At 46.8% G+C, this 26,743-nt stretch overlaps 1 protein-coding gene across 7 annotated transcripts in view; it reads left to right on the plus strand.

Moving 5' to 3' along the window:
* The window catches only part of farp2 (FERM, RhoGEF and pleckstrin domain protein 2), a 208,007-nt gene that overhangs the window by 168,272 nt on the left and 12,992 nt on the right, over positions 1-26,743 (plus strand). For 2 of the 7 annotated variants that reach the window (XM_085990846.1, XM_085990850.1), the window contains exons 22-25: positions 7,356-7,376; positions 22,206-22,288; positions 24,283-24,401; positions 25,268-25,431. In XM_085990846.1, the coding sequence (XP_085846972.1) occupies positions 7,356-7,376; positions 22,206-22,288; positions 24,283-24,401; positions 25,268-25,431 (387 nt within the window). Of the gene's footprint in view, positions 1-7,355; positions 7,377-22,205; positions 22,289-24,282; positions 24,402-25,223; positions 25,432-26,743 lie in introns of all 7 variants that reach the window. The other 5 variants (XM_085990849.1, XM_085990854.1, XM_085990847.1 and 2 more) reach the window with 3 other exon arrangements.

Genomic DNA, 26,743 nt, shown 5'->3' on the forward strand with positions numbered 1-26,743 from the left:
TACGCCGGGTTGCTGGCGTGTGCCGCCGGGCCAATCGGTGCGTGTGTGGCCGGGCTTTATCGTTCTGAACCGAGGTGAGTCGCCGCCATCTTGATTCCAAACTTTTCCTTTCTTTTTCCCGCTTTCTGCGTCTTAAAAAAAACGTTGCTTTTAAAACACATATTGTTTTTTAAAAAAATGATTTAGAAAGTAATTAACTTATCTAATCTCATTAATTTTCCTACCTTTTCCCATTTTTCCAGGTAGGCCCAGAAGCCTCGGCGTCTCCTCCGCACCCACGCCCGAGCTAGGCACCTCCCGGCCCCACTCGAAGGCTGGAGGGCCGAGCCTCAGCCCAGCGCCGCTAGGGTGCGCGCGCAGCAGGAGCTGAGACGCGCTGTCTCTCTCTGGCTGGCCGGGGGGCGGGGCTTGCTGAGCGTCCAGCGTTACCCTGGCAACCGGGCCCGCCGGACGTCTCCCACAGCCGCAATCGGCGGTCTTCACCTCGGGGGGGGGGGGGGGGGGGGGGCCGCGACCCTCGGGGGTGCGGGGGGGGGGCCGCGACCCTCGGGCGGGGGGTGGGGGGCCGCGCGCGCAGCAGGAGCAGCTGAGATGCGGCGTCTCTCTCTCTGGCTTGGTCAGCGTCACGGTTACCCTGGCAACCGGGCCCGCCGGCCGAGAGAGACGCCGCGTCTCAGCTCCTGCTGCGCGCGCAATTGGCGGTCTTCACCTCGGGGGGGGCGACCCTCGGGGGGCGGGGGGCGCGCGCAATCGGCGGTCTTCACCTCGGGGGGCGACCCTCGGGGGGGGGGGCGCCCCCCGCCCTCCCTCCCCTCCCTCTCTCCCCCCCCTTTTCCTCCCCCCCTCCCCCCCCCCCCGCCCTCCCTTCCCCGCCCTCCCCCCTCCCTCCCTTCCCCGCCCTCCCCCTCCCTCCCCCCCGCCCTCCCTTCCCCTCCCCCCGCTATCCCTTCCCCTCCCCCTGCCCTCCCTTCCCCCCCGACCTCCCTTCCCCTCCCCCTTCCCCGCCCTCCCTTCCCCGCCCTCCCTTCCCCGCCCTCCCTCCCCCCTCCCCTCTCTTCCCCCCAGTCGCGCTCTCTCTTCCCCCCAGTCGCGCTCTCTCTCTCTCTCTCTCTTCCAACAACAACATTCCCTCGAAAAAGCCTCGGCACCGCCGGGCACTTCAGCTAGTTCTATCATATTATGATCGCTCCTGATCCCTATGCGCTGCAGTAGAGGCAGGAATTGTAACAGAGCACTGACTGGCAGGTGCCTGGAGCAGCCAGCAACAGTTTCCTCTCCCTCACCTTGTGCTCCCTCCTGAACCTTGCTATCTATATGCTTCAGAGAGTAGCTGTGCTGGTGCATAGCAGGGTGTTGTGGTGGACAGGCTTGCCTGGGAGCACTGGTTGCGGCCTGACTCTGTTAATACAAATTACTAAATCATTCCGGTTTGCCTACAAGCCTTGCTGTATGAAGCCCTTTATAGGTTGTTGCCGCCCACACAGGTTGGCACATGTACTTGCTTGTTGTCTCTTGCCCACACAGAAATATCGCCATTCATAGCCTTGGTTCTCTCATGTCAGTACTGCAATGATTAACCTCTTAATGGTTTGGCTGACAAGAATTTAATGGGGTGAGAGGGCTGTCCTATGAGATTGAGTAGAATGGGCCTATACTCTCTGGAGTTTAGAAGAATGAGAGATGATCTCATAGAAATGTGTAAAATTCTTAGAGGGCTTGACAGGGTAGATGCTTAGAGGCTGTTTTCCCTGGCTGGAGTGTTTAGAACGAGGGGTCATAGTCTCAGGATAAGGGATCGGCCTTTTAAGACTGAGATGAGGAGGAATTTCTTCACTCAGAGGGTTGTGTATCTTTGGAGTTCTCTACCCCAGAGGGCTGTGGATGCTGAGTCGTTCAAGACTGAGATCAATAGATTTTTGGACACTAAGTGAACCAAGAGATGTGGGGATTGGGCGGGAAAGTGTTGAGGTTGAAAATCAGCCATGATCTTATTGAATGGCGAAGCAGGCTCAAGGGGCCGTATGGCCTACTCCTTCTCCTAATACTTATGTTCTTATGTAATGTTTGCTGAAGCATATTCCACACATGACATGACATGATGCTATGAATCTGCCAGTAAGCTACAAAAAATGGATTTAACAGCACAAACAGCAAACTAATTTACAGAATTCAATTAGAAAATCAATATAACTCATCCATTATAAGATCGAGCTTCAGTTACCACCCTTTGGGTTCTTGCCGATGTCTGCTTTAAAACTATTGTTCACTAATTTATCTACTCTGCCTTCTCTCGCTCCCTTTCACTCTCCTCCTTCACCTCTTGCTCCCTTTCACTCTTTTACTCTTACTCCCTTCTTCACATCACTCCTTTTTGCTCTCTTCCTTTCATCCTACAACTCTTGCTCACTCACCTTTCTCCTCTCATGCCCTCTGACGATGCTCCTTTGCCTTCTTCACCTCTCTGACTCTCCTCCTTCACCTCTCGCTCCCTTTCACTCTCCTTCTCCTGCTCCTTTCACACTCCTTCTCTCGCTCCCTTTCACTCTCCTTCTCTCGCTCCCTTTCACTCTCCTTCTCTCGCTCCCTTTCACTCTCCTTCTCTCGCTCCCTTTCACTCTCCTTCTCTCGCTCCCTTTCACTCTCCTCCTCTCGCTCCCTTTCACTCTCCTCCTCTCGCTCCCTTTCACTCTCCTCCTCTCGCTCCCTTTCACTCTCCTCCTCTCGCTCCCTTTCACTCTCCTCCTCTCGCTCCCTTTCACTCTCCTCCTCTCGCTCCCTTTCACTCTCCTCCTCTCGCTCCCTTTCACTCTCCTCCTCTCGCTCCCTTTCACTCTCCTCCTCTCGCTCCCTTTCACTCTCCTCCTCTCGCTCCCTTTCACTCTCCTCCTCTCGCTCCCTTTCACTCTCCTCCTCTCGCTCCCTTTCACGCTCCTCTCTCTCCCTTTCTCGCTCCCTTTCACTCTCCTCCTCTCGCTCCCTTTCACTCTCCTCCTCTCGCTCCCTTTCACTCTCCTCCTCTCGCTCCCTTTCACGCTCCTCTCTCTCCCTTTCTCGCTCTTCACTCTCCTCCTCTCGCTCCCTTTCACTCTCCTCCTCTCGCTCCCTTTCACTCTCCTCCTCTCGCTCCCTTTCACTCTCCTCCTCTCGCTCCCTTTCACTCTCCTCCTCTCGCTCCCTTTCACTCTCCTCCTCTCGCTCCCTTTCACTCTCCTCCTCTCGCTCCCTTTCACTCTCCTCCTCTCGCTCCCTTTCACTCTCCTCCTCTCGCTCCCTTTCACTCTCCTCCTCTCGCTCCCTTTCACTCTCCTCCTCTCGCTCCCTTTCACTCTCCTCCTCTCGCTCCCTTTCACTCTCCTCCTCTCGCTCCCTTTCACTCTCCTCCTCTCGCTCCCTTTCACTCTCCTCCTCTCGCTCCCTTTCACTCTCCTCCTCTCGCTCCCTTTCACTCTCCTCCTCTCGCTCCCTTTCACTCTCCTCCTCTCGCTCCCTTTCACTCTCCTCCTCTCGCTCCCTTTCACTCTCCTCCTCTCGCTCCCTTTCACTCTCCTCCTCTCGCTCCCTTTCACTCTCCTCCTCTCGCTCCCTTTCACTCTCCTCCTCTCGCTCCCTTTCACTCTCCTCCTCTCGCTCCCTTTCACTCTCCTCCTCTCGCTCCCTTTCACTCTCCTCCTCTCGCTCCCTTTCACTCTCCTCCTCTCGCTCCCTTTCACTCTCCTCCTCTCGCTCCCTTTCACTCTCCTCCTCTCGCTCCCTTTCACTCTCCTCCTCTCGCTCCCTTTCACTCTCCTCCTCTCGCTCCCTTTCACTCTCCTCCTCTCGCTCCCTTTCACTCTCCTCCTCTCGCTCCCTTTCACTCTCCTCCTCTCGCTCCCTTTCACTCTCCTCCTCTCGCTCCCTTTCACTCTCCTCCTCTCGCTCCCTTTCACTCTCCTCCTCTCGCTCCCTTTCACTCTCCTCCTCTCGCTCCCTTTCACTCTCCTCCTCTCGCTCCCTTTCACTCTCCTCCTCTCGCTCCCTTTCACTCTCCTCCTCTCGCTCCCTTTCACTCTCCTCCTCTCGCTCCCTTTCACTCTCCTCCTCTCGCTCCCTTTCACTCTCCTCCTCTCGCTCCCTTTCACTCTCCTCCTCTCGCTCCCTTTCACTCTCCTCCTCTCGCTCCCTTTCACTCTCCTCCTCTCGCTCCCTTTCACTCTCCTCCTCTCGCTCCCTTTCACTCTCCTCCTCTCGCTCCCTTTCACTCTCCTCCTCTCGCTCCCTTTCACTCTCCTCCTCTCGCTCCCTTTCACTCTCCTCCTCTCGCTCCCTTTCACTCTCCTCCTCTCGCTCCCTTTCACTCTCCTCCTCTCGCTCCCTTTCACTCTCCTCCTCTCGCTCCCTTTCACTCTCCTCCTCTCGCTCCCTTTCACTCTCCTCCTCTCGCTCCCTTTCACTCTCCTCCTCTCGCTCCCTTTCACTCTCCTCCTCTCGCTCCCTTTCACTCTCCTCCTCTCGCTCCCTTTCACTCTCCTCCTCTCGCTCCCTTTCACTCTCCTCCTCTCGCTCCCTTTCACTCTCCTCCTCTCGCTCCCTTTCACTCTCCTCCTCTCGCTCCCTTTCACTCTCCTCCTCTCGCTCCCTTTCACTCTCCTCCTCTCGCTCCCTTTCTCTCTCCTCCTCTCGCTCCCTTTCTCGCTCTTCACTCTCCTCCTCTCGCTCCTCCCTTTCACTCTCCTCCCTCTCGCTCCCTTTCACTCTCCTCCCTCTCGCTCCCTTTCACTCTCCTCCTCTCGCTCCCTTTCACTCTCCTCCTCTCGCTCCCTTTCACGCTCCTCCTCCCGCTCCCTTTCACGCTCCTCCTTAACGTACTATTCCTTTTGCTCTTTTCAATTGTCATTTTCTGTTTCTTTTCTCATTCAAATCTCGGCGAATCAGGAAGTACTTGGAGTAGCACCTAAGCTAAGTGGTTGGGCAAACAGGAGGGCAAGTGAACAAAGACGTAAGGATGGGTGGGCTATTAAACATTTAGGGTGTGGGAATGGGAAGCTGGTTATCACTCGGGTCAGAACAGCTGTGAGCGGCTTGGCCGAGAAGCTCTCGACAGGTGGGTGGGGATGATTGGGAATCACACTGCTGACCGAGCAGGCAGGATGTGGCGCACTCAAGGCAGGAACTGGGCACGGACTCGGCACTGGACAGTAGTGACTTGTGACGGGTGAGATCGTGAAGGACTGGGCTGGGTCTCTGAAAGGAGCACAGGGGCATTGGACCATTAGTGGAGGCAGCTGGTGCACTCAAAATCAAGGGGTTCTGGTCAGGTTGCTGCCGTGATGGCATGTTAGCACAGAGGATTAGTTGTAGGAGGGAACACTGAAATCTGCTGCACCTATGTCTCATTGGTCTGGAGTGCACGCCATAGTGACAGGTTTAACAGAGACAGAACTGTTAATCCTGGAACCATGTGAAGAGAGATCAGTGATTGTGTGAAGGGGGAGCGATTGTGAAGAGATCAATGACGAGAGACGTGCAGCAACTAAGTGCCTTTTTGAGAATGTCACACCACAGGATTAAGTGCTGAATCACGTTAACGTTCCAGATGTAAGTCTTCGATAAGCACCAGTGTCGGTCTGTCCACACATGAATGAAGTCCAGGGTAATACTAACCTGCTAAATCCATTTACACCGACCGGGAATCTCTCTACTGTCCAGGTGATTTTTTCCCAACTGTGATTTTTGCTAAGACAAATAACTTGGCTTCGACGTGGTGAGCACACACCCTGGCACAATGTGACTTTGGTTCTCCTACTATGCCACTGTTGGAATTTTACAGTGTTACTGGAATGCAGATTTCTGATCCACATTGTACAATGGACTGGGAGCAATTTGGATCATGTTCATTTTATTTACACAGGGGATTAGTTTTTAATCTTTACCGCCTGGGTATTGAGCTTTTCCTGGGTGGGCGCAGAGAGGAAGATCTGGCGGGGTGGATCACACTGCCGGTAACAGGACTTGCCAGACCTTCCTCTCTGATCTCCGCTCAGGTGATGCTTAATTCTCAGACGGTATAGTCTAAAATTTACCCTAAAGGATTTATCTAGGGTACCTTCAGGATAGAAGTGTGGTTACTTGAAGGCACATGTGTGGATGCCATGCAAGCAGGCCAGCAATCCAATAGCGTTCTCCCATACCTCCATGTTTGTGGAAGGGTTGGCAGTCTGTGTCAGGGTGACCAGTGCTCTGTATCGGGGGCGGCCGGTGCCCGGTATCGGGGGCGGCCGGTGCCCGGTATCGGGGGCGGCCAGTGCTCTATTGTCCAGCTGAAACGTTCCTTCCTCCCTCCCCCATTAAATAAACACCCAAGTGGCTATTAAATCTCAAACAATGGCCAAAGGTCACTTACCCCTGAATGTTCAGAAGACGTTTATCTTGCTTTGCGTGTCATCTGTTTGTTGCTCGCTGTACATTTGGGATTCATCGCTGTTACCTCTGCACATCAGTCCCCCTCTGCTTTGTCAATATGACCAAACTCTTGGCTGTGCAAAGGGCTGTAAGGGCTCCGCGTTTTCATTACTGCCTCTTCCCATCCCTGATTGTTAGTGTTCAGAATGAGGCAATAATTAGAATTTGACTGCCGTGTTCAAACTGATTGATGAGACCTGTCTTCCTGTATGTGGGTGGTGCTGTTTTCACAAAACGCACTGATCAGTGGGGTATTCTTCTGGTGTGTTTCTTTGGGGGATGCGGGGGGAGATGGACGGACGTATCGAACATAAACATCCACTCAAAACGGGTGCGAAGTTGGGAGATCATTTGCTTCACCTGCCAAACCCTTGGCCCAAAATATTTTTAGGACCAGGCCTCATTATTATACAATCGGCAAGCTGCCCAGCGCTCAATGAGTGTTGGCGGAAACTCACTTAACCGAGGAACGAAAATCCGGCAGCTCCATGAGTGAGCCAAATCGGAAGTAAAAGCAGGAGGGGGTTTGGGGAGAGTGCATAGGGAGGGGCGACGACCGACCTAGGACCCCAGTTTGCATATCGTGGTAGCCTCCCGTCTGTTTCGGCGCACATTTTCAGGCCCGCCTGAAAACCGCATCCGTTGGGCTTTGGGTGTCCGAGAGGCAGCCGCTGTTTCTCTGGCACCTCGTAAATGGGGCAGGGGCCAGGTGGAAATCGTCCCCTGTGGAACAGTCACCATTACCTTCAGGTATATAAACCAAAGTCATTGAAACTCACTGAAATCACCACCAAATATGAACATTCAGCTCATCTTCGATGCAAGTCTTTATTAGCAGGGATTCATTGTGCAGCAACCTCCTCACTCTGGTGTACATTATGTTTCCTTCTTCCTTCTCTGTGTTTGCACTTTGCCAGCTGATAGTGCTGGAGCCCCCGGTGAGTATTGAATCATGATGTTCTGTGAGAGTGGAATTCCCTTGCTTCTCACAGCAGCTGTTACATTAAGCAACAACTGCTCTGTGTAAATCCTGCTTATACTCAGGACCTTTGTGCAAGATGAATGCAGATTTAGAAGCTCTTTGGATGTGCTGTGAATTAAAGACATAAGTATACTTTTTAACCTCTCGTTGCCTCTTCCCTTGCCCTCATGTTCTTAGTTTTGACTGACTGCTCTGTGCCTTTGTTGCATTGCTCCAAACCCCTCCCAATTGGTCTCCCTCATTGCCCTCATTCTCTTGGCCCTGTTGATTAGGTTTCTTTCTGAGCCATTTTTCTTTTAGAATCATAGAAATTTACAGCACAGAAGGAGTCCATTCGGCCCATCTTGTTTGTGCCGGCCGACAAAGAGCTATCCAGCCTAACCCCACTTTCCAGCTCTTGGTCCGTAGCCTTGTAGGTTACGGCACCTCAAGTACATATCCAAGTACTTTTTAAATGTGGTGAGCGTTTCAGGCAGTGAGTTCCAGACCCCCACCACCCGCTGGGTGAAAGAATTGCTCCTCAAATCCCGTCTAAACCTCCGACCAATTACTTTAAATCTATGCCCCCTGGTTATCGACCCCTCTGCTAAGGGAAATGGGTCCTACCTATCCACTCTATCTAGGCCGCTCATAATTTTATACACCTCAATTAGGTCTCCCCTCAGCCTCCTCTGTTCCAAAGAAAACAATCCCAGCCCATCCAATCTTTCCTCATAGCTAAAATTCCCCAGTCCAGGCAACATCCTCATAAATCTCCTCTGCACCCTCTCTAGTGCAATCACATCCTTCCTGTAATATGGTAACCAGAACTGCATGCAGTATTCTAGCTGTGGCCTAACTAGTGTTTTATACAGTTCAAGCATAACCTCCCTGCTCTTTTATTCTATGCCTCGGCTAATAAAAGCAAGTATCCCGTATGCCTTCTTAACCACCTTATAAGAACATAAGAAATAGGAGCAGGAGTAGGCCAATCGGCCCCTCGAGCCTGCTCCGCCATTCAATAAGATCATGGCTGATCTGATCCTAACCGCCAATCTACTATCACAGAACCATCTCCTGAATCTAACAGAATTAGACACAGGAAATAGGAGCAGCATCAGGCTACACGGCCCCTGGGCCCGCTCCGCTACCCACAGGGCCATGACCGATCCGAACCTAGACTCATGTCCAAATTCCTGCCCGCTCCCCATAACCCTTTATTCCCTTTACTTCTAGGAAACTGTCTATTTCTGTTTTAAATTTTTGTAATGATGTAGCTTCGACAGCTTTTTGGGGCAGCATATTCCATGGACCTACCACCCTCTGCGTGAAGTAGTTCCTCCTCATCTCAGTTTTAAAAGAGCAGCCCCTTATTCTAAGACTATGCCCCCTAGTTCTAGTTTCACCCATCATCGGGAACATCCTCCCCGCAACCACCCGATCCAACCCCTTCACAATCTTATATGTTTCAATAAGATCGCGCCTCATTCTTCTGAACTCCTCATATGTCCATCCCCTCATCCCCGGGATTAACCGAGTGAACCTTCTTTGTACTGACTCGAGAGCAAGTATGTCTTTTCTTAAGTATGGACACCAAAATTATATGCAGTATTCCAGGAGCGGTCTCACCAATACCTTGTACGACTGAAGCAATACCTCCCTATTTTTATATTCTATCCCCCTAGCAATGAAAGCCAACATTCCATTGGCCTTCTTAATCACTTGCTGCACCTGCATACTAACCTTTTGAGTTTCGTGCACCAGGACCCCCAGATCCCTTTGTACTTCAGTACTTTCCAGTTTCTTGCCATTAAGATAATAACTTGCTCTGCGATTATTCCTGCCAAAGTGCATAACCTCACACTTTCCAGTATTGTATTCCATCTGCCAAATCTCTGTCCACTTACTTAGCCTGTCTATGTCCCCTTGCAGGTTTTTTATGTCCTCCTCACTCACTACTTTCCCTCCCATCTTAGTATCATCTGCAAACTTTGATATGTTACACTCGGTCCCCTCCTCCAAATCATTAATATAGATTGTAAAGAGTTGGGGACCCAGCACTGACCCCTGTGGAACACCACTAGTTACTGATTGCCAGTCCGAGAATGAACCATTTACCCCAACTCTCTGCCTTCTGTTAGATAGCCAATCCTCTATCCATGCCAGAATATTACCCCCAATCCCGTGATTTTTTATCTTAAGCAATAATCTTTTGTGTGGCACCTTGTCAAATGCCTTTTGGAAGTCTAAATACACTACGTCCACTGGTTCCCCTTTATCCACCCTATATGTTACTTCCTCAAAGAACTCCAGCAAATTTGTCAAAACATGACTTCCCCTTCATAAAACCATGCTGACTTTGTCCTATTAAATTATGATTATCCAAATGTCCTGTTACTGTCTCCTTAATAATGGACTCTAATATTTTACCTACCACAGATGTTAGGCTAACCAGTCTATAGTTTCCAGCCTTCTGTCTACTGCCCTTTTTAAATAAGGGCGTTACATTAGCAGTTTTCCAGTCTGCCGGGACCTTTGCTGAGTCCAGGGAGTTTTGGAAAATTATTACCAATGCATCCACAATCCCTACCGCCACTTCCCTCAAGACCCTAGGATGTAAGCCATCAGGTCCAGGTGATTTATCCACCTTGAGTCCCATTATTTTACCCAGTACCACTTCCTTAGTGATTTTGATCGTGTTTAGCTCCTCCCCCCCCATAGCCCCCTGTTTGTCCCGTGTTGGGATATTCTTAGTGTCTTCTACTGTAAAGACTGATACAAAATATTCATTCAGTGTTTTTGCCATCTCCATATTTCCCACCATTAATTTCCTGGTCTCATCCTCTAAGGGACCAACATTTACTTTAGCCACCCTTTTTCTTTTTATATAACTATAAAAACTCTTACTATCTGTTTTTATATTTTTTGCTAATTTACTTTCATAATCTATCTTCCCTTTCTTAATCAATCTTTTTGTTATTTTTTGCTGTATTTTAAAGTTTTCCCAATCCTCTATCCTCCCACTAGATTTGGCTACCTTGTTTTTAGTCGAATACTATCCTTAATTTCTTTACTTAGCCACGGATGGCTGTCTTTTCTTTTACACCCTTTTCTTCTCAGTGGAATATATTTTTTTTGGAAGTTGTAAAATAACTCCTTAAATGTACACCACTGATCATGTATCGTCTTACCCTTTAATCTATTTTCCCAATCCACTCTACTCAATTCCGCTCTCATACCTTCATAGTCTCCTTTATTCAAGCTTAGCACGCTTGTTTGAGATCCAACCTTCTCACCCTCTAATTGAATATGGAATTCAACCATGTTATGGTCACTCCTTCCAAGGGGATCCTTTACTAGGACATTTTAAATTAATCCTGTCTCGTTACACAGGACCAGATCTACGGTTGCTTGCCCCCTGGTCGGTTCAGTTACATACTGCTCAAGAAACCCATCCCTAATACACTCAATGAACTCATCCTCAAGGCAGCCCTGCCCAATTTGATTTGTCCAATTAATATGATAGTTAAAATCCCCCATAATTATAGATGCTCCCTTATCACAAGCCTCAACTATTTCCTGATTGATACTCCGTCCAACAGAGTTGCAACTGTTCGGAGGCCTATAGACTACGCCCACTAGTGTTTTTTTCCCCTTATTATTCCTTACCTCCACCCAAACTGTTTCATTATCCTGATCTTTTGACCCAATATCATTTCTCTGTATTACAGTGATTCCTTCCTTTATTAACATAGCCACCCCACCTCCCCTTCCTTCCTGCCTGTCCTTCCTGATCATTAAATAACCTGGTATGTTTAATTCCCAGGCATTGTCACCCTGCAGCCATGTTTCTGTAATGGCCACAAGATCATACCCATATGTAGTTATTTGTGCCATTAACTCGTCTATTTTGTTACGAATGCTACGTGCATTCAGATAGAGAACTTTCAAATATGTTTTGTGACACTTAGTTCCTGCTTTTGCCCTTTTTATTACTTTACCTTTTACTCCATACCTTCTGCCCCTTCCTGACACGCTCTGGTTTTTAATTTCCCCACTGCTACCTAAGTCTATGACCTTCTCTGTTGTCATTTTTATTATTTGCTCTCTAGGAACCTCCCCCCCACTAATTAGTTTAAAGCCCTCTCTACAGCCCTAGTTATATGATCCGCCAGGACTCTAGTCCCAGCACTGGCCAAGTGAAGCCCGCCCCAACGGAACAGCTCCCTCCTGCCCCAGTACTGGTGTCAGTGTCCCAGGAAGCAAAACCCATTTCTCCCACACCAGTCTTTGAGCCACGCATTTAACTCTCTTATTTAATTTGTCCCAGCCAAATTCGCTCGTGGCTCAGGCAATAATCCAGAGATTATTACCCTTGAGGTTCTGTTTTTTAATTTGACCCCTAGCTGCTCATACTCCTTTAACAGAACCGGCTTCCTAGTCCTATCTACGTCATTTGTACCAACATGGACCACGACAACTGGATCCACCCCCTCCCACTGCAAGTTTCTTCCCAGCCCAGAGGAGATGTCCTTAACCCTGGCACCGGGTAGGCAACACAGCCTTCGGGACTCTCGCTCTCGGCTGCAGAGAACTCTATCTATCCCCCTAATAATACTATCCCCTACCACTACAACATTTCTATTTACTCCCCCCCTCTTGAATGGCCCCCCGTTCCACAGTGCTGTGGCCAGGTTGCTCATCCTCCTGCAGGCCCTGTTCCTGTCCCCACAGGGAGTAAGAACCTCGAACCTGTTGGTCAAGAGCAAGGGCTGCGGCTCCTCCAGCTCTACCTCCTGGATCCCCGTACCTCACTTGTCGTCACACCGTCCTGTCCCTGACCATGGGCTACATCTGAATTACTTAACTTCATAGGTGTGACCACCTCCTGATACACAGAGTCCAGGTACTTCTCCCCCTCCCTGATGTGTCGCAGTGTCTGAAGCTCAGACTCCAGCTCATCAACACGGAGCTGGAGTTCCTGTAGCAGCAGACACTTGTCACAGATGTAATCACCGTGAGCCTCAATGGGGTTCAGTGGCTCCCACATCTCGCAAGAGTAACACATCACCTGCTCCATTCTATGTAATTAATTAAATTTTTTATTGTTAGTTATGGACACCCTCTGCCCGATTTTAGATGCTAGTATCCCCTTTAATTAATTGGATTTAAATTAAATCAATCCCTCTAGTTACACCAGTTAAATGGTTTACCAACAGTCACACTGCACCAGAAAGGCCTTGGTATACCACAGCAACCTTAAAAACTAAAAACCACAGACTTAAAGTTTTAAAATGAGAGAAATACTCCAACCAATCACCTACCTGTTTTGTGGTGATGTCACACCTTGAATACTTTTTACCTCTCTCCTTGCCTGAGATTGGAGATTGGTGAGGCCCACCTGAACCTCTGGGGCCTCTTGTAGTCGCGCTGCTCCGCCTCCACCCGCTGCCGATGCCGCACTGAGGCCTACCTGAGCCTCTGGGGCCTCTTGTAGTCGCTCTGCCGCGCTGCTCCGCCTCCACCCGCTGCCGATGCCGCACTGAGGCCTACCTGAGCCTCTGAGGCCTCTTGTAGTCGCGCTGCTCCGCCTCCACCCGCTGCCGATGCCGCACTGATCTAGCTGTCCTGCTACCTTCAGGGATCTGTGGACATGCATGATCTTCTGCACTTCTCAGTGTCCTACCATTTATAGTGTATTCACTTGCCTTGTTAGCTCACCCCAAATGCATGACCTCACACTTCTCTGGATTGAATTCCATTTGCCACTATTCTGCCCACCTGACCAGTCCATTGATATCTTCCTGCAATCTGCAGCTTTCTTCTTCATTATCAACTACATGGCGAATTTTTGTATCATCTGCAAATTTCTTAATCATACTTCCTACATTCAAGTCCAAATCATTGATATATACCACAAAAAGCAAAAGACCCAGTACTGAGACCGGCAGAACCCCACTGGAAACAGCCTTCCAGTCACAAAAACACCCTTCGACCATAACCCTTTATTTCCTGCCTCTGAGCCAATTTCTGATTCAACTTGCCATTTTGCCTTGGATCCTATGGGCTTTTACTTTCGTGACCATGCGGTACCTTATCAAAAGCCTTGCTAAAATCCATATAGACTACATCATACGCACTACTCTCATTGACCCTCCTTGTTACCTCAAAAAAATTCAATCTAGTCAGACACGACCTTCCCTTAACAAATCCATGCTGACTGTTCCTGATTAATGTCTTTCTAAATGAAGATTTATCCTGTCCCTCAGAATTTTTTCCAATAATTTTCCCACCACCGAGGTTAGGCTGACTGGCCTGTAATTACTCGGTCTATCCCTTTCTCCCTTTTTAAACAACGGTACCACATTAGCAGGCCTCTGGCACCACACCTGTAGCCAGAGAGGATTGGAAAATAATGCTCAGAGCCTCTGCTATTTCCTCTCTTACTTCTCTTAACAGTCTGGGATACATTTCATCCGGGCCTGGGGATTTATCCACTTTCAAAGATGCCTAGCCCCTTAATACTTCCTCTTTCACTATGCTTATTTCATCTAATATTTCGCACTCCTCCTCCCTGATTACAATTAGCCTGCTGAATCAATATCAGCCTTTATCTTCTTGCCCTTAATGCTACTGAATTGGTCTTCATCTTGCTCCTAAGCTTGCTGAATGATTCATCATTTTGCTGTCTGGCTCCCAGTCCATGGCCTTCATCCTCTTGCTTCCAACTCCATTGCATTCGTCTCATTTTAAAATTCATCACTTCAGTAGCTGGATATTGCAATTGGCCCATAGGAACAGGAGGAGGCCATTCAGCCCTGCAAACCTGTTCTGCCATTCAATTTGACCATGACTGATCTGTATAGGGAGTTAGGAGGTAAATTGAATAATAGGACCTCAAAGGTAGTAATCTCAGGATTGCTACCAGTGCCACATGCTAGTCAGAGTCGAAATAGAAGGATATTTCAGATGAATATGTGGCTAGAAAAATGGTGCAAGGGGGAGGGATTCAAATTCCTGGGACATTGGAACCGGTTCTGGGGGAGGTGGGACCAGTACAAACTGGACGGTTTGCACCTGGGCAGGACTGGGTCCGATGTCCATGGGGGAGTGTTTGCTAGTGCTGTTGGGGAGGGTTTAAACTAAAATGGCAGGGGGTTGGGAACCTGTGCAGGGAGACAGAGGAAAGGGAAGCAAGAATAGAAGCAAAAGACAGGAAGGAGAAAAGCAAATGTGGCAGTCAGAGAAATCAAGGGTTTAAATCAAACATGGCCACAGTAAATAATAAATCTAAAAGGCCTAAGAGTGTTAAAAAAACAAGCCTGAAGGCTTTGTGTCTTAATGCGAGGAGCATTCGTAATAAGGTGGATGAATTAGCTGCGCAAATAGATGTAAACGGATATGATATAATTGGGACTATGGAAACATGGCTCCAGGGTGACCAAGGCTGGGAATTCAACATCCAGGGGTATTCAATATTCAGGAAAGACAGGCAAAAAGGAAAAGGAGGTGGGGTAGCATTGCTGGTTAAAGAGGAAATTAACACAGTAGTAAGGAAGGATATTGGCTCTGATGATGTGGAATCTGTATGGTTAGAGCTGAGAAATACCAAGGGGCAGAAAACGTTAGTGGGAGTTGTATACAGACCCCCAAACAGTAATGCTGAGGTTGGGGATGGCATTAAACGGGAAATTAGAGATGCGTGCAATAAGGGCACAGCAGTTATCATGGGTGACTTTAATCTACATATAGGTTGGTCTAACCAAATTAGTAACAATACTGTGGAAGAGGAATTCCTAGAGTGTATACGGGATGGTTTCCTGGACCAATATGTCAAGGAACCAACTAGAAATCAGGCCATCTTAGACTGGGTATTATGTAATGAGAAAAGATTCATTAGCAATCTTGTTGTGCGAGGCCCCTTGGGGAGGAGCAATCATAATATGATAGAATTCTTCATTAAGAGGGAGAGTGAAGTAGTTGATTCAGAGACTTGGGTACCGAATTTAAATAAAGGAAACTTCGATGGTATGAGGCGCGAGTTGGCTAGGATGGATTGGGGAATGTTACTTTTAAAGGGTTGACGGTGAATAGGCAATGGCAAACATTTAAAGATCGCATGGATGAACTACAGAATTTGTTCATCCCTGTTTGGCATAAAAATAAAACAAAAAAGGTGACTCAACATTGGCTAACAAGGGAAATTAGGGATAACATAAGATCCAAGGAGAGGACATATAAATTGGCCAGAAAAAGCAGTAAACCTGAGGATTGGGAGCAGCTTAGGATTCAGCAAAGGAGGACAAAGGGATTAATTAAGAGGGGGAAAATAGAGTATCAGAGTAAGCTTTCAGGGAACATAAAAACTGACTAAAAGCTTCTATAGATATGTGAAGAGAAAAAGATTGGTAAAGTCAAGCGTAGGTCCCTTGCAGTCAGAATCAGGGAATTTATAATGGGGAACAAAGACATGGCAGACCAATTAAATACATACTTTGGTTCTGGCTTCACAAAGGAGGACACAAATAACCTCCCAGAGATGTCGGGGAACATAGGGTCTAATGAGAGGGAGGAACTGAATGAAATCAGTATTTGTAGGGAAATGATGTTAGGGAAATTGATGGGATTGAAGGCTGATAAATCCCCAGGGCCTGATAATCTACATCCTAGGGTACTTAAGGAAGTGGCCCTAGAAATAGTAGATGCATTGCTGGTCATCTTCCAAAATTCTATAGACTCTGCAACAGTTCCCATGGATTGGAGGGTAGCTAATGTAACCCCACTATATAACAAAAGGTGGTAGAGAAAAAACGGGGAATTATAGACCGGTAAGCCTGACATCGGTAGTGGGGAAAATGCTAGAGTCCATTATAAAAGATGTAATAGCAGAGCACTTGGAAAACAGTGACAGGATTGGACAAAGTCAACATGGATTTACACAAGGTAAATCATGCTTGACTAATCTACTGGAATTTTTTGAGGATGTAACTGGTAGAATAGATAAGGGAGAACCAGTGGATGTGGTGTATTTGGACTTTCAGAAGGCTTTCGATAAGGTCCCACATAAGAGACTAGCGTGCAAAGTTAAAGCACATGGGATTGGGGTAAGGTACTGACTTGGATCGAAAACTGGTTGGCAGACAAGAAGCAAAGAGTTGGAATAAACGGGTCTTTTTCCGAGTGGAAGGCAGTGATTAGTGGGGTACCGCAGGGATCGGTGCTAGGACCCCAGTTATTCACAATATATATTAATGATCTAGACGAGGGAACTAGATGTAATATCTCCAAGTTTGCAGACGACACAAAGCTGGGTGGGCGTGTGTGCTGTGAGGAGGATGCAGAGAAACTCCAGTACGATTTGGACAGGTTGGGCGATTGGGCAGATGCAGTATAATGTGGATAAATGCGAGGTTATCCACTTTGATGGCAAAAACAGGAAGGCAGATTATTATCTGAACGGCAATAGATTGGGAAAAGGGGAAGTGCAACAAGACCTGGGTGTCCTTGTGCACCAGTTGCTGAAGGTAAGCATGCAGGTGCAGCAGGCGGTTAAGAAGGCAAATGGTATGCTGGCCTTCATAGCGAGAGGATTCGAGTACAGGAGCAAGGATGTCTTGCTGCAGTTGTACAGGGCCTTGGTGAGACCACACCTTGAGTATTGTGTGCAGTTTTGGTTGCCTTATCTGAGGAAGGATGTTCTTGCCATGGAGGGAGTGCAGTGAAGATTCACCAGGCTGATACCTGGGACGGCAGGAATGATGTATGATGGGAGATTGGGTCAATTAGGCTTATATTCGCTAGAGTTTAGAAGAATGAGAGGGGATCTCATTGAAACTTATAAAATTCTAACAGGACTAGACAGACTAGATGCAGGAAGGCTGTTCCCGATGGTGGGGGAGTCCAGAACCAGCGGTCACAGAATAAGGATAAGGGGTAAACCATTTAGGACTGAGATGAGGAGGACTTTCTTCACCCAGAGTGTGGTGAACCTGTGGAATTCTCTACCACAGAAGACAGTTGAGGCCAATTCATTAAATATATTCAAGAAGGAGTTAGATATATTTCTTAAGGCTAAAGGGATCAAGGGGTATGGGGAGAAAGCAGGGACAGGGTACTGAATTTGGATGATCAGCCATGATCGCATTGAATGGCAGAGCAGGCTCGAGGGGCCGAATGGCCCACTCCTGCTCCTATCTTCTATGTTTAACTCTCATCTACCTGCCTTGGTTCCATATCCCGTAATACCCTTACCTAAAAAAAATCTATCAATCGCAGTTTTGAAATTTTCAATTTACCCCCATCATCAATAGCTTTTTTGGGGGCAGGGGAAGGGGGGTAAGAGTTCCAGCTTTCCACTACCGTTTGTGTGAAGAAGTGCTTGCTGACATTACCCCTGAACAGCCTGGCTCTAATTTTAAGGTTCTGCCCCCTTGTTCTGGACTCCCCACCAGAGGAAATAGTTTCTCTCTATCAACCCTATCAAATCCTTCAATCATCTTAAACACTTCGATCACACTTTAATGTTCTATACTCTAGTCTATGCAACCTATCCTCATAATTTAACTCTTTTAGCCCCGGTATAAGAACATACAACATTGATGGGTAGGAAAAGACCAGTTGGTCCATCAAGCCTGCCCCTCACCATGATGGCCAGAGCATCAGGACGAGACACTTCCAAGCTCCCTCTTGAAGGCCTGCAGACAGTCAGCACCCATCACACCAGCCGGCAGTGTATGCCAGAGGCCCACAGCTCTCTGGGAAAAGAAGATCTGCCTAATTTCCGGTCTATTCCTACTCTTACAACATTTAAACTCCTGTCCCCTGGTCCTCCCCAGTCTGTTAAACTAGAATAATCTATCAATAAGGACTCTATCCAGCCCTTTAATTGTTTTATAGACCTCTATCAGCTCGCCTCTAAATCTACACTGCTCTAAAGTAAATAGACCAGGATCCTTGAGCCTATCTGAGCAGCTGAGGTTCTCTAAGCTCAGAATTATTCTTGTAGCTCTCCTCTGGACCTTTTCCAAGGCCACCATGTGAGGGGACCAAAACTGGGCGCAATACTTCGTGTGGTTGACCAGTGAACTGTATAGTTTCAAAATGGTGTCCTTTGACTTATACTGAGTGGTTCTATTAATACAATACAATACCTTGTTAGCTTTAACTACAGTTTCTCTACATTGGTCATGAGCCCTCAGTGATCCATGCACAGTAACACCAAGATCTTTTTCTCTCCCAACCTACTTCAGTATTGTTCCCTGAAAATGATATGTATATTCTGTATTGTCCCTACCAACATGGTATAATTCTGGTGAATCTGCACTGCACCTCCTCCAAGGCCAGTGTATCCTTCCTGATGTGTGGTGCCCAGAACTGAACGCAGTACTGCAGATGGGGTCTAACCAGAGCTCTGTACAACTGCAGCATAACTTCCACCCCTTTGTATTCCAGCCCCTTTGAGATAAAGGTCAACATTCCATTAGCCTTTTTAATTATTTTTTGTACCTGTCCACTAGTTTTGAGAGATTTTTGTACATGAACCCCTAAATCTCTCTGCTCCTCCACAGTTCCTAGCTTCTCACCATTTAGAAAATATTCTGATCTACCTTTTTTAGGTCTAAATTGGATGACCTCACATTTCCCCACATTAAACTCCATCTGCCACAGTTTTGCGCTCTCACTTCATCCATCAATGTCCCTTTGCAACTTTCTGCTCCCATCTACACTATTTACTGTGCCACCTAACATAGTGTCGTCGGCAAACTTCATCCAAGTCATTATAAATATAGTGAAAAGCTGAGGCCCCAGTGCAGATCCCTGGGGGACTCCACTAGTCACATCCTGCCAATTGGAGTACATACCCATTATCCCTACTCTCTGTCTCCTGCCTCCAAACCAATTCCATACCCATGTCAATAGGTTGCCCCCAATTCCATGCACTTTCATTTTTGCTAACAGTATCTTGTGTGGAACCTTACCGAATGCCTTCTGGAAGTTCAGATAAATAAGAACATAAGAAATGGGAGCAGGAGTAGGCCATTTGGCCCTTCGAGCCTGCTCCGCCATTTCAATACGATCATGGCTGATCTTCTGCCTCAACTCCATTCACCGGCCCTATCGCCATATCCCTTGATGCCCTTACTAGTCAGAAATCTATCGACTTCTGTTTTGAATATACCCAACCTCCACAACCCTCTGTGTGAAGAAATTTCTTTTCATCTCAGTCTTGAAAGGCCTACCCTTTATCCTGAGGCTGTGGCCCCTGGTTCTAGACTCCCCAGCCAAGGAAAACATTCTCCCAGCATCCACCCTATCAAGCCCTGTAATAATTTTGTATGCTTCAATGAGATCCCCTCTCATTCTTCTGAATTCAAGAGAATACAGGCCTAGTTTACTCAATCTCTTCTCATACGACAGTCCCGCCATCCCAGGAATCAATCTCGTGAACCTTCGTTGCACTCCCTCTATGGCAAGTATATCCTTCCTTAGGCAAGGAGACCAAAATTGTACACTACTCCAGGTGTGGTCTCATCAAGGCCCTATATAATTGGAGTAAGACTTCTTTACTCCTGTACTCAAATCCTCTTGTAATGAAGGCCAGCATACCATTTGCCTTCCTAATAGCTTGCTGCACCTGCACATTCACTTTCAGTGACTCATGTACAAGGACACCCAGGTCCCTTTGAGCATCTGCATTCCCTAATCTTTCACCATTTAGGAAATATTCTGCCTTTCTGTTTTTTCTACCAAAGTGGATAACTTCACATTTATCCACATTATATTCCACCTGCCATGTTCTCGCCCACTCACTGAGTCTGTCGAGATCCCCTTGAAGCCTCTTCACATCCTCTTCACAACTGGCACTGCCACCTAGCTTTGTATCATCAGCAAATTTGGAAATGTTACATTTAGTCCCCTCATCCAAATCATTGATATAGATTGTGAACAGCTGGGGCCCAAGCACCGATCCTTGCGGTACCCCACTAGTCACAGCCTGCCATCCTGAAAAAGACCAGTTTAACCCTACTCTTTGTTTTCTGTTTGTTAACCAATTCTCAATCTTTGTTAGTATATTACCCCCAATTCCATGTGCCCTAATTTTGTTCACCAACCTCTTGTGTGGGACCTTATTGAAGGCCTTCTGAAAATCCAAATACACCACATCTACTGGTTCCCCTTTGTCTACTCCACTAGTTACATCCTCAAAAAACTCCAATAGGTTTGTTTAACAGGATTTCCCTTTCATAAATCCATGTTGACTCTGCCTATCTAAGTGTCCAGTTATTGCATCCTTTATAATAGATTCCAGCATTTTCCCAACTACTGATGTGAGGCTAACGGGCCTGTTGTTCCCCGTTTTCTCTCTCCCTCCTTTCTTAAATAGCAGGGTTACATTTGCTATCCTCCAATCTGCAGGAACCATTCCAGAATCTATAGAATTTTGGAAGATGACAACCAATGCGTCCACTATCCCAATGGCCACCTCTTTCAAAACCCTAGGATGTAGGTCATCCGGTCCTTGGGATTTATCGACTTTTAGTCCCATTAATTTTGCTATTACCTAACATCCATAGACACTCCTTTATCTACCACATTAGTGACCTCCTCAAAAAATTCAACTAGGCTCGTTAGACATGACTTACACTTTACAAATCCATGCTCGCTCTGTCTGATCAGCTCATGTTTGTCCAAGTGCTCAGTCACTCTCTGCCTAATGATAGATTCTAGTAACTTCCCCACAACAGATGTGAGACAAATTGGTTTATAATTCCTTGGTTTCTCTCTCTCACCCTTCTTAAATAATGGAGTGACACTGACAGCTTTCCAATCCATGGGAACAGTTCTTGAATCAAAAGAATTTCGGAAGATCATGACTAGAGCATCTATAAGTCCTCAGCTACGTCTTTTAATACCCTGGGGTGGAGTAAGTTCCTCTCCTTGATTTATTTTTTATTTTTCCTCGTATCTCTGGTACTTTATCCACATCCTCTACTTAGGATGTTGTATTCCCTGGAATTTAGAAGGTTAAGGGGTGATCTGATTGAAGTTTTCAAGATATTAAGGGGAACAGATAGGTTAGATGGAGAGAAACTATTTCCACTGGTTGGGGATTCTAGGACTGGGGACATAGTCTAAAAATTAGAGCCAGACCTTTCAGGAGTGAAATTAGGAAACACTTCTACACACACAGGGTGGTAGAAGTTTGGAACTCTCTTCCGCAAGCGGCAATTGTTGATTTTAAATCTGAGATTGATAGATTTCTGTTAACCAAAGGTATTAAGGGATATGGGCCAAAGGCGGGCATATGGAGTTAGGTTACAGATCAGACATGATCTCATTGAATGGCAGCACAGGCTCGAGGGGCTGAACGGCCTACTCCTGTTCCTATGTTCCTGTTTCTCTACAGAGTAATTATTTAGCAACTGTGCCATTTCCTTATTTTCAATTACAATATCACCTGCATCTGTCTCAAGGGGCCCACATTACCCTTAGCCGCCCTCTTTCTCTTATTATACTTGTAAAAATCTTTAGTATTATCCTTGTTTTTTGTCATATTCCCTTTTTGCCGCTCTTCCGACTTTCTTTGTATCCCTTTGCTGCTCTTTATATCTCTCCCATTCTTTGCACTATTCATAAGCCCTTTCTTTTAGTTTTATACTACCTCTCGCCTCTTTTGACCAAATGTCTTGAGATCTTTTACCTTGGGGACCTTGGTTCAAATGCAACTCAGGCATTTACATTGTCTGAATGTGGTTGCTGTAGACTCAATGTGGCTGTCGTTTGTTATAGCTGTTTATCTTTGTAGATCGAGGAGAGTGAGAACGAATGGTCTGTTCCACATTGTTTCACCATATACTCTGCTCAGAAGACTATTGTTGTAGCAGCAAGGTAAGTGTCTCATTTATTAGGCTTAGAGGTGTTTGGAACACTTTTAAATTGTTTTATTTTCAGTATTATTCCATGGTTGCCTTCCTCAGCTCCTCCTCACAGTAGCTTGAAGGATGGACCAGGATTGCTGATGGAGGATGGTGGTGAATCCATGGTATCACTCCACAGATGAACAGAAGGGATTGTGCCAGGGTGAAGCTCAAAAGATGGACAGGGAGTGGTGACCTCTGTTACTTTCTCAACGGATGTACAAGAGTGATCACAGCATGTCTCTCAGGTTACCGATGGAGGTGGGGTTACCTAGGAATTCCCTTCCTCAATGAATAAACTAAGAGGTGGAATGACCCTGGTGTCTTATTTTGTTGATGACACTCAAGGGCGGAGTAGTGACCTGAGAATCCCACCACTGGGATTGTCCACGGGTAAAGGTCTGTGCCACATGTGTGAGTGTATATATGTATGATGATGTGTGTGTATGTGGATACAAGTATACCCACCTCAAGGTATGCCTGCGTATGTGGCTTGTGTACCTGTATTGCACTGTGTATGTGCAAATGTTTCAGTACATGTTTGATTCTGTGCTTCTTTGCCTATGTCATGACGATTATGATGTGTACAGATGTGAGTGATCCTGTGGGTGTGAAGATAAAAATGTGAATGAGTGCGTGTGTTTCTATGCATATACCTGTAAATATGATTGCGTGTGTATAAGTGTATGTCCAATGCGATCATATTTACTGGTGGTGACAATTCATTCAGCTCTTGCAGCCACCAGAAATTCAATAGCTGGAACCACTAGATCAAAAGTGACTCATTTAGTTGTGAACTGATTTGGTGTGTTAAAGGTCTTTCACAAAGTGCATTATGCAGAACTCAGAGTCCACGACCGTTACACTTGAGGGGTAATATTATGAATGTACACTCCCAGCACGGAGCTTCACCCAGTAGGAGCTCATATCGGGAATACGGTTACTCTAGCCACGATCTGTCCGTCCATTAAAATGAATAGATGGAAAATTGTGGGAAGCGCAGACCCATAGAAAGAAAGAAAGACTTGCATTTCTATACGACCACCTTCTCAAAGTGCTTTACAGCCAATGAAGTACTATTTGAAATGTAGTCACTGTGTGTGGAGTTAATGTGGGAAACGTGGCAGCCAATTTGCGCACAGCAAGGTCCCACAAACAGCAACGTGATAATGACCAGATGATCTGTTTTTGTTATGTTGGTTGAGGGCTAAATATTGGCCAGGACACCAGGGAGAACTCCCCTGCTCTTCTTCAAAATAGTGCCATGGGATCTTTTACATCCACCTGAGAGAGGCCTCGGTTTAACGTCTCATCCAAAAGATGGCACCTCTGACAGTGCAGCACTCCCTCAGCACTGCACTGGAGTGTCAACCTAGCTTTATGTGCTCAAATACTTGAACCCACAACCTTCTGACTCAGAGGCGAGTGTGCTACCAACTGAGCCACAGCTGACACTCTCGACATACTCTCGATATGTACTCCTGGTGGCTGAAGCTCAATGCTGGGAATGCAAATTCATCACATTACTCCTTTAATCTCCACATGACGGAGAGAAAATGGTGGGTCAACAAAGTCGGAACTATGATATGAGACTGAGCGCAGAATTCTCCACATGGCAAGGTCTGATCTCGGCCGTGTCTTCATTGGGAGGTGATTAGCAGAAGCCAGGAGCTGCCGAGTGGGCAGCGAAGGGAAGTCATTGATACACTGCCAATTCCTAACAGCTAGTTACAGATGACAATTGGCAGAGGTATGGGCACCTTCTCAGCCCTAGATGCATGATGTAGATAGATCAGAGAGGTGGAAGAGAAATATAGTAACTAGCTAACTGGAGTTCCTGTATTTATAATTTATTAGGAACACCAATGTAATTGGTAGCCGTGGCCAAAGTTTGAAGTCACTGTAGCTTTTAATCGCAGGTCCTTGTGCTTATACCTCACTCCTTTCTCTCATTCCCTTTCTTAGCTCCCGAGTTGAGATGGGAAAATGGATAGAGGACTTGAACATGACCATTGAGGTAGTGAAGAAGTCAAGTGAGAAGAGAGACACAATCCTGGAGACCAACATCTGTGATCGATCAAACAGTAAGTTACTCGGTAAAAGTGAGCACGGCTGGTCTGTATTCTCAATATACCATCAATAGAGGCTCAGAGAAGAAAAGAGGAAATTGCAGGGGTCTTGTATTTAATTCTATTCACAAGCCAACTCTACCAGATATATTTCACAGGGAAGTACTCTTGTCACATCCACTAGAAGATGCATCCTGAAGCCGTGTACTCCCTCAGTTCTTTATTGCCCCTGTTATAATTTTTTGGGGCTTCCTCTCAGCTGCTGGAGAGAGACAATGAGACACAATATGTTGACTTGTTTATGTTTAATTGAAAGGTAGGAAAAGTTCAGTAAGCTCCACCTTCAAGCACATAATTGCAGTGCCTAGCTGAATGATAGTATTCCTGCTTATCCTGTAGTGCCAAAATCCCTACGTATTGTCAATGACCGTAAAGGAATCTAACTTCCTTATGGCCTAGCTGATAAAATTCAAGGTCCCAGTGGATTATCCAATGGGAGTTAAAGATCCAAATCTCCTGCACTCCAGTTCTGAGTTATGTTGTAGAAGTGAAGTACCAAACACTCCCAATGGATTCTCCAATAGGAATCAAGAACCCAGTCCTTCCAGTAGACTATCCAATAGACCTGATCCTCCCAATAGATTGTCCCATAGGACTCTATCACTGATGAACTCCAACTTGGTTGTTTGTAACTAATATTTGATATACCCTAAATGTCTGTTGTTGTGGAGTAGTTACAATTTTTGACTTGTCATTGGCCACTACTTGATTTTAATTATGATAATGGATAATAGCTTGACAGCATTTTCCTTTGTTTTTTTTTTAAAAAACTGACAGCACTACTGTTGTTCCTCTTTCTGCGTTTATCCGAATGTTCCCAGGATCTTCAGACGAAGTGTCACTGGAGCAGGAATCTGAAGACGACACTCACTCCTCCCACAGCTCGTTGGACAAGCAGACCCATCACCGTGCCAACACCACAATGCACGTGTGCTGGCATCGCAACACGAGTGTCTCCATGTTGGACCACAGTGTTGCAGTGGAGGTACCCAGCAGGGCACTCTCACCACCTCCTACACCTCAGGATAACAGTGCAGCGCACAGACTACAGTACATGCACCCATTCGACCGGCTAAAGTTCTTATATCGACATTCAATTATTTTTACCAGCTACTGCCTTGGGCTTTGCAAACTGAATTGGCAATGCAAAAAGAAATGTTTTGTATTGAAAACTGGAAGTTTTTTTTAATAATTCCACTGTGTAGCTTCTGAGTGGGTAGTACAGGATGATCTGGGCTGTGAAGCTCTCCTTCATATTGGGTGACAGGACTCCGATTCTATGGCCTGTCGATTTTGCTTTCAGTTTAGTGAATTCCTATGCATTCCTCATCTTCAGAGGTAGCAGATGTTCCCTGGTGCCATGGGCTGCAGAGATGGAGCAGCTACTTCAGTCTTATGGTCTGGTCCAGAATTGGCAAGACTCACCCACGGGAGACTAGAGTTTGAATGTCGGGTGAGGTTGCAGTCCATACGTGTGACCAGAGCTAAGGAACGTATTGATGTGCCACTAAACCAACAGGATTGAAGAACTGGTCAGAGTGAATAACATGTAAAACGGCTGGATTCCAGGAGATTGCCTGTTTGGAGCCAATTTATTCTGAACAGGGAGAGAGGTTGGGGTTGAACCATCCCCAGCCTATTCTTCGGCCCAGATAGTACGACAATTTGTTCTGTTTTGGGCTGGTGTTGGCCCATTAGTGTATATGTGGGGCGGGGCAGGGCAGGCCTGCAGGGGGGTTTAAACATTCCGATTTACTCTTGTCTCCACAACTTTCTATTTCAGGCCACACCTGTGGTCCTGACCAACCAGATTGAGAAACACAATTTTAGTTCCTAAAACAAAAAGCTTTTGTACAGGCTTGTGCGGCGTGAAGAAAATGCTCCTTTTTGGAACACTTATAATTTCCACGTTTGATGCCGGGGTTCAGCCCCAGTCTGTAGCAAAAATCAACAGCCTTGATCTATTTTGGAGTATTCTCAGGCTGTCTTCTACTTCCCCAGTCTGAATTATATATGTTTATTTAGTCCGAATTATGTACGTTTATTTCCATTTTTAAACCGATTGCTGATATATGAAGCCTGGGTTACCTCGTGGTCTGGAAGCACACTACATTCTCTTCATCACTCATTTCTCATTCCTCTTCCTTTCGAACAGGCCCCTGCAGCACATTGTTTACTCTGCTTCATTCTCTTTCAGCTCACCCATGTTCTGTGCCCTTTTGACGATGAAAATAATTTTGTGTTTCTCTCGTGCAGCACAGTTCCTGCCTCCTTACCTCTGTGTCGTGACTGGGTCT

Source organism: Somniosus microcephalus, chromosome 6, assembly GCF_052327205.1.
Source record: "Somniosus microcephalus isolate GS21.2 chromosome 6, FLI_Smic_1.0, whole genome shotgun sequence".
Lineage (NCBI taxonomy): Eukaryota > Metazoa > Chordata > Chondrichthyes > Squaliformes > Somniosidae > Somniosus > Somniosus microcephalus.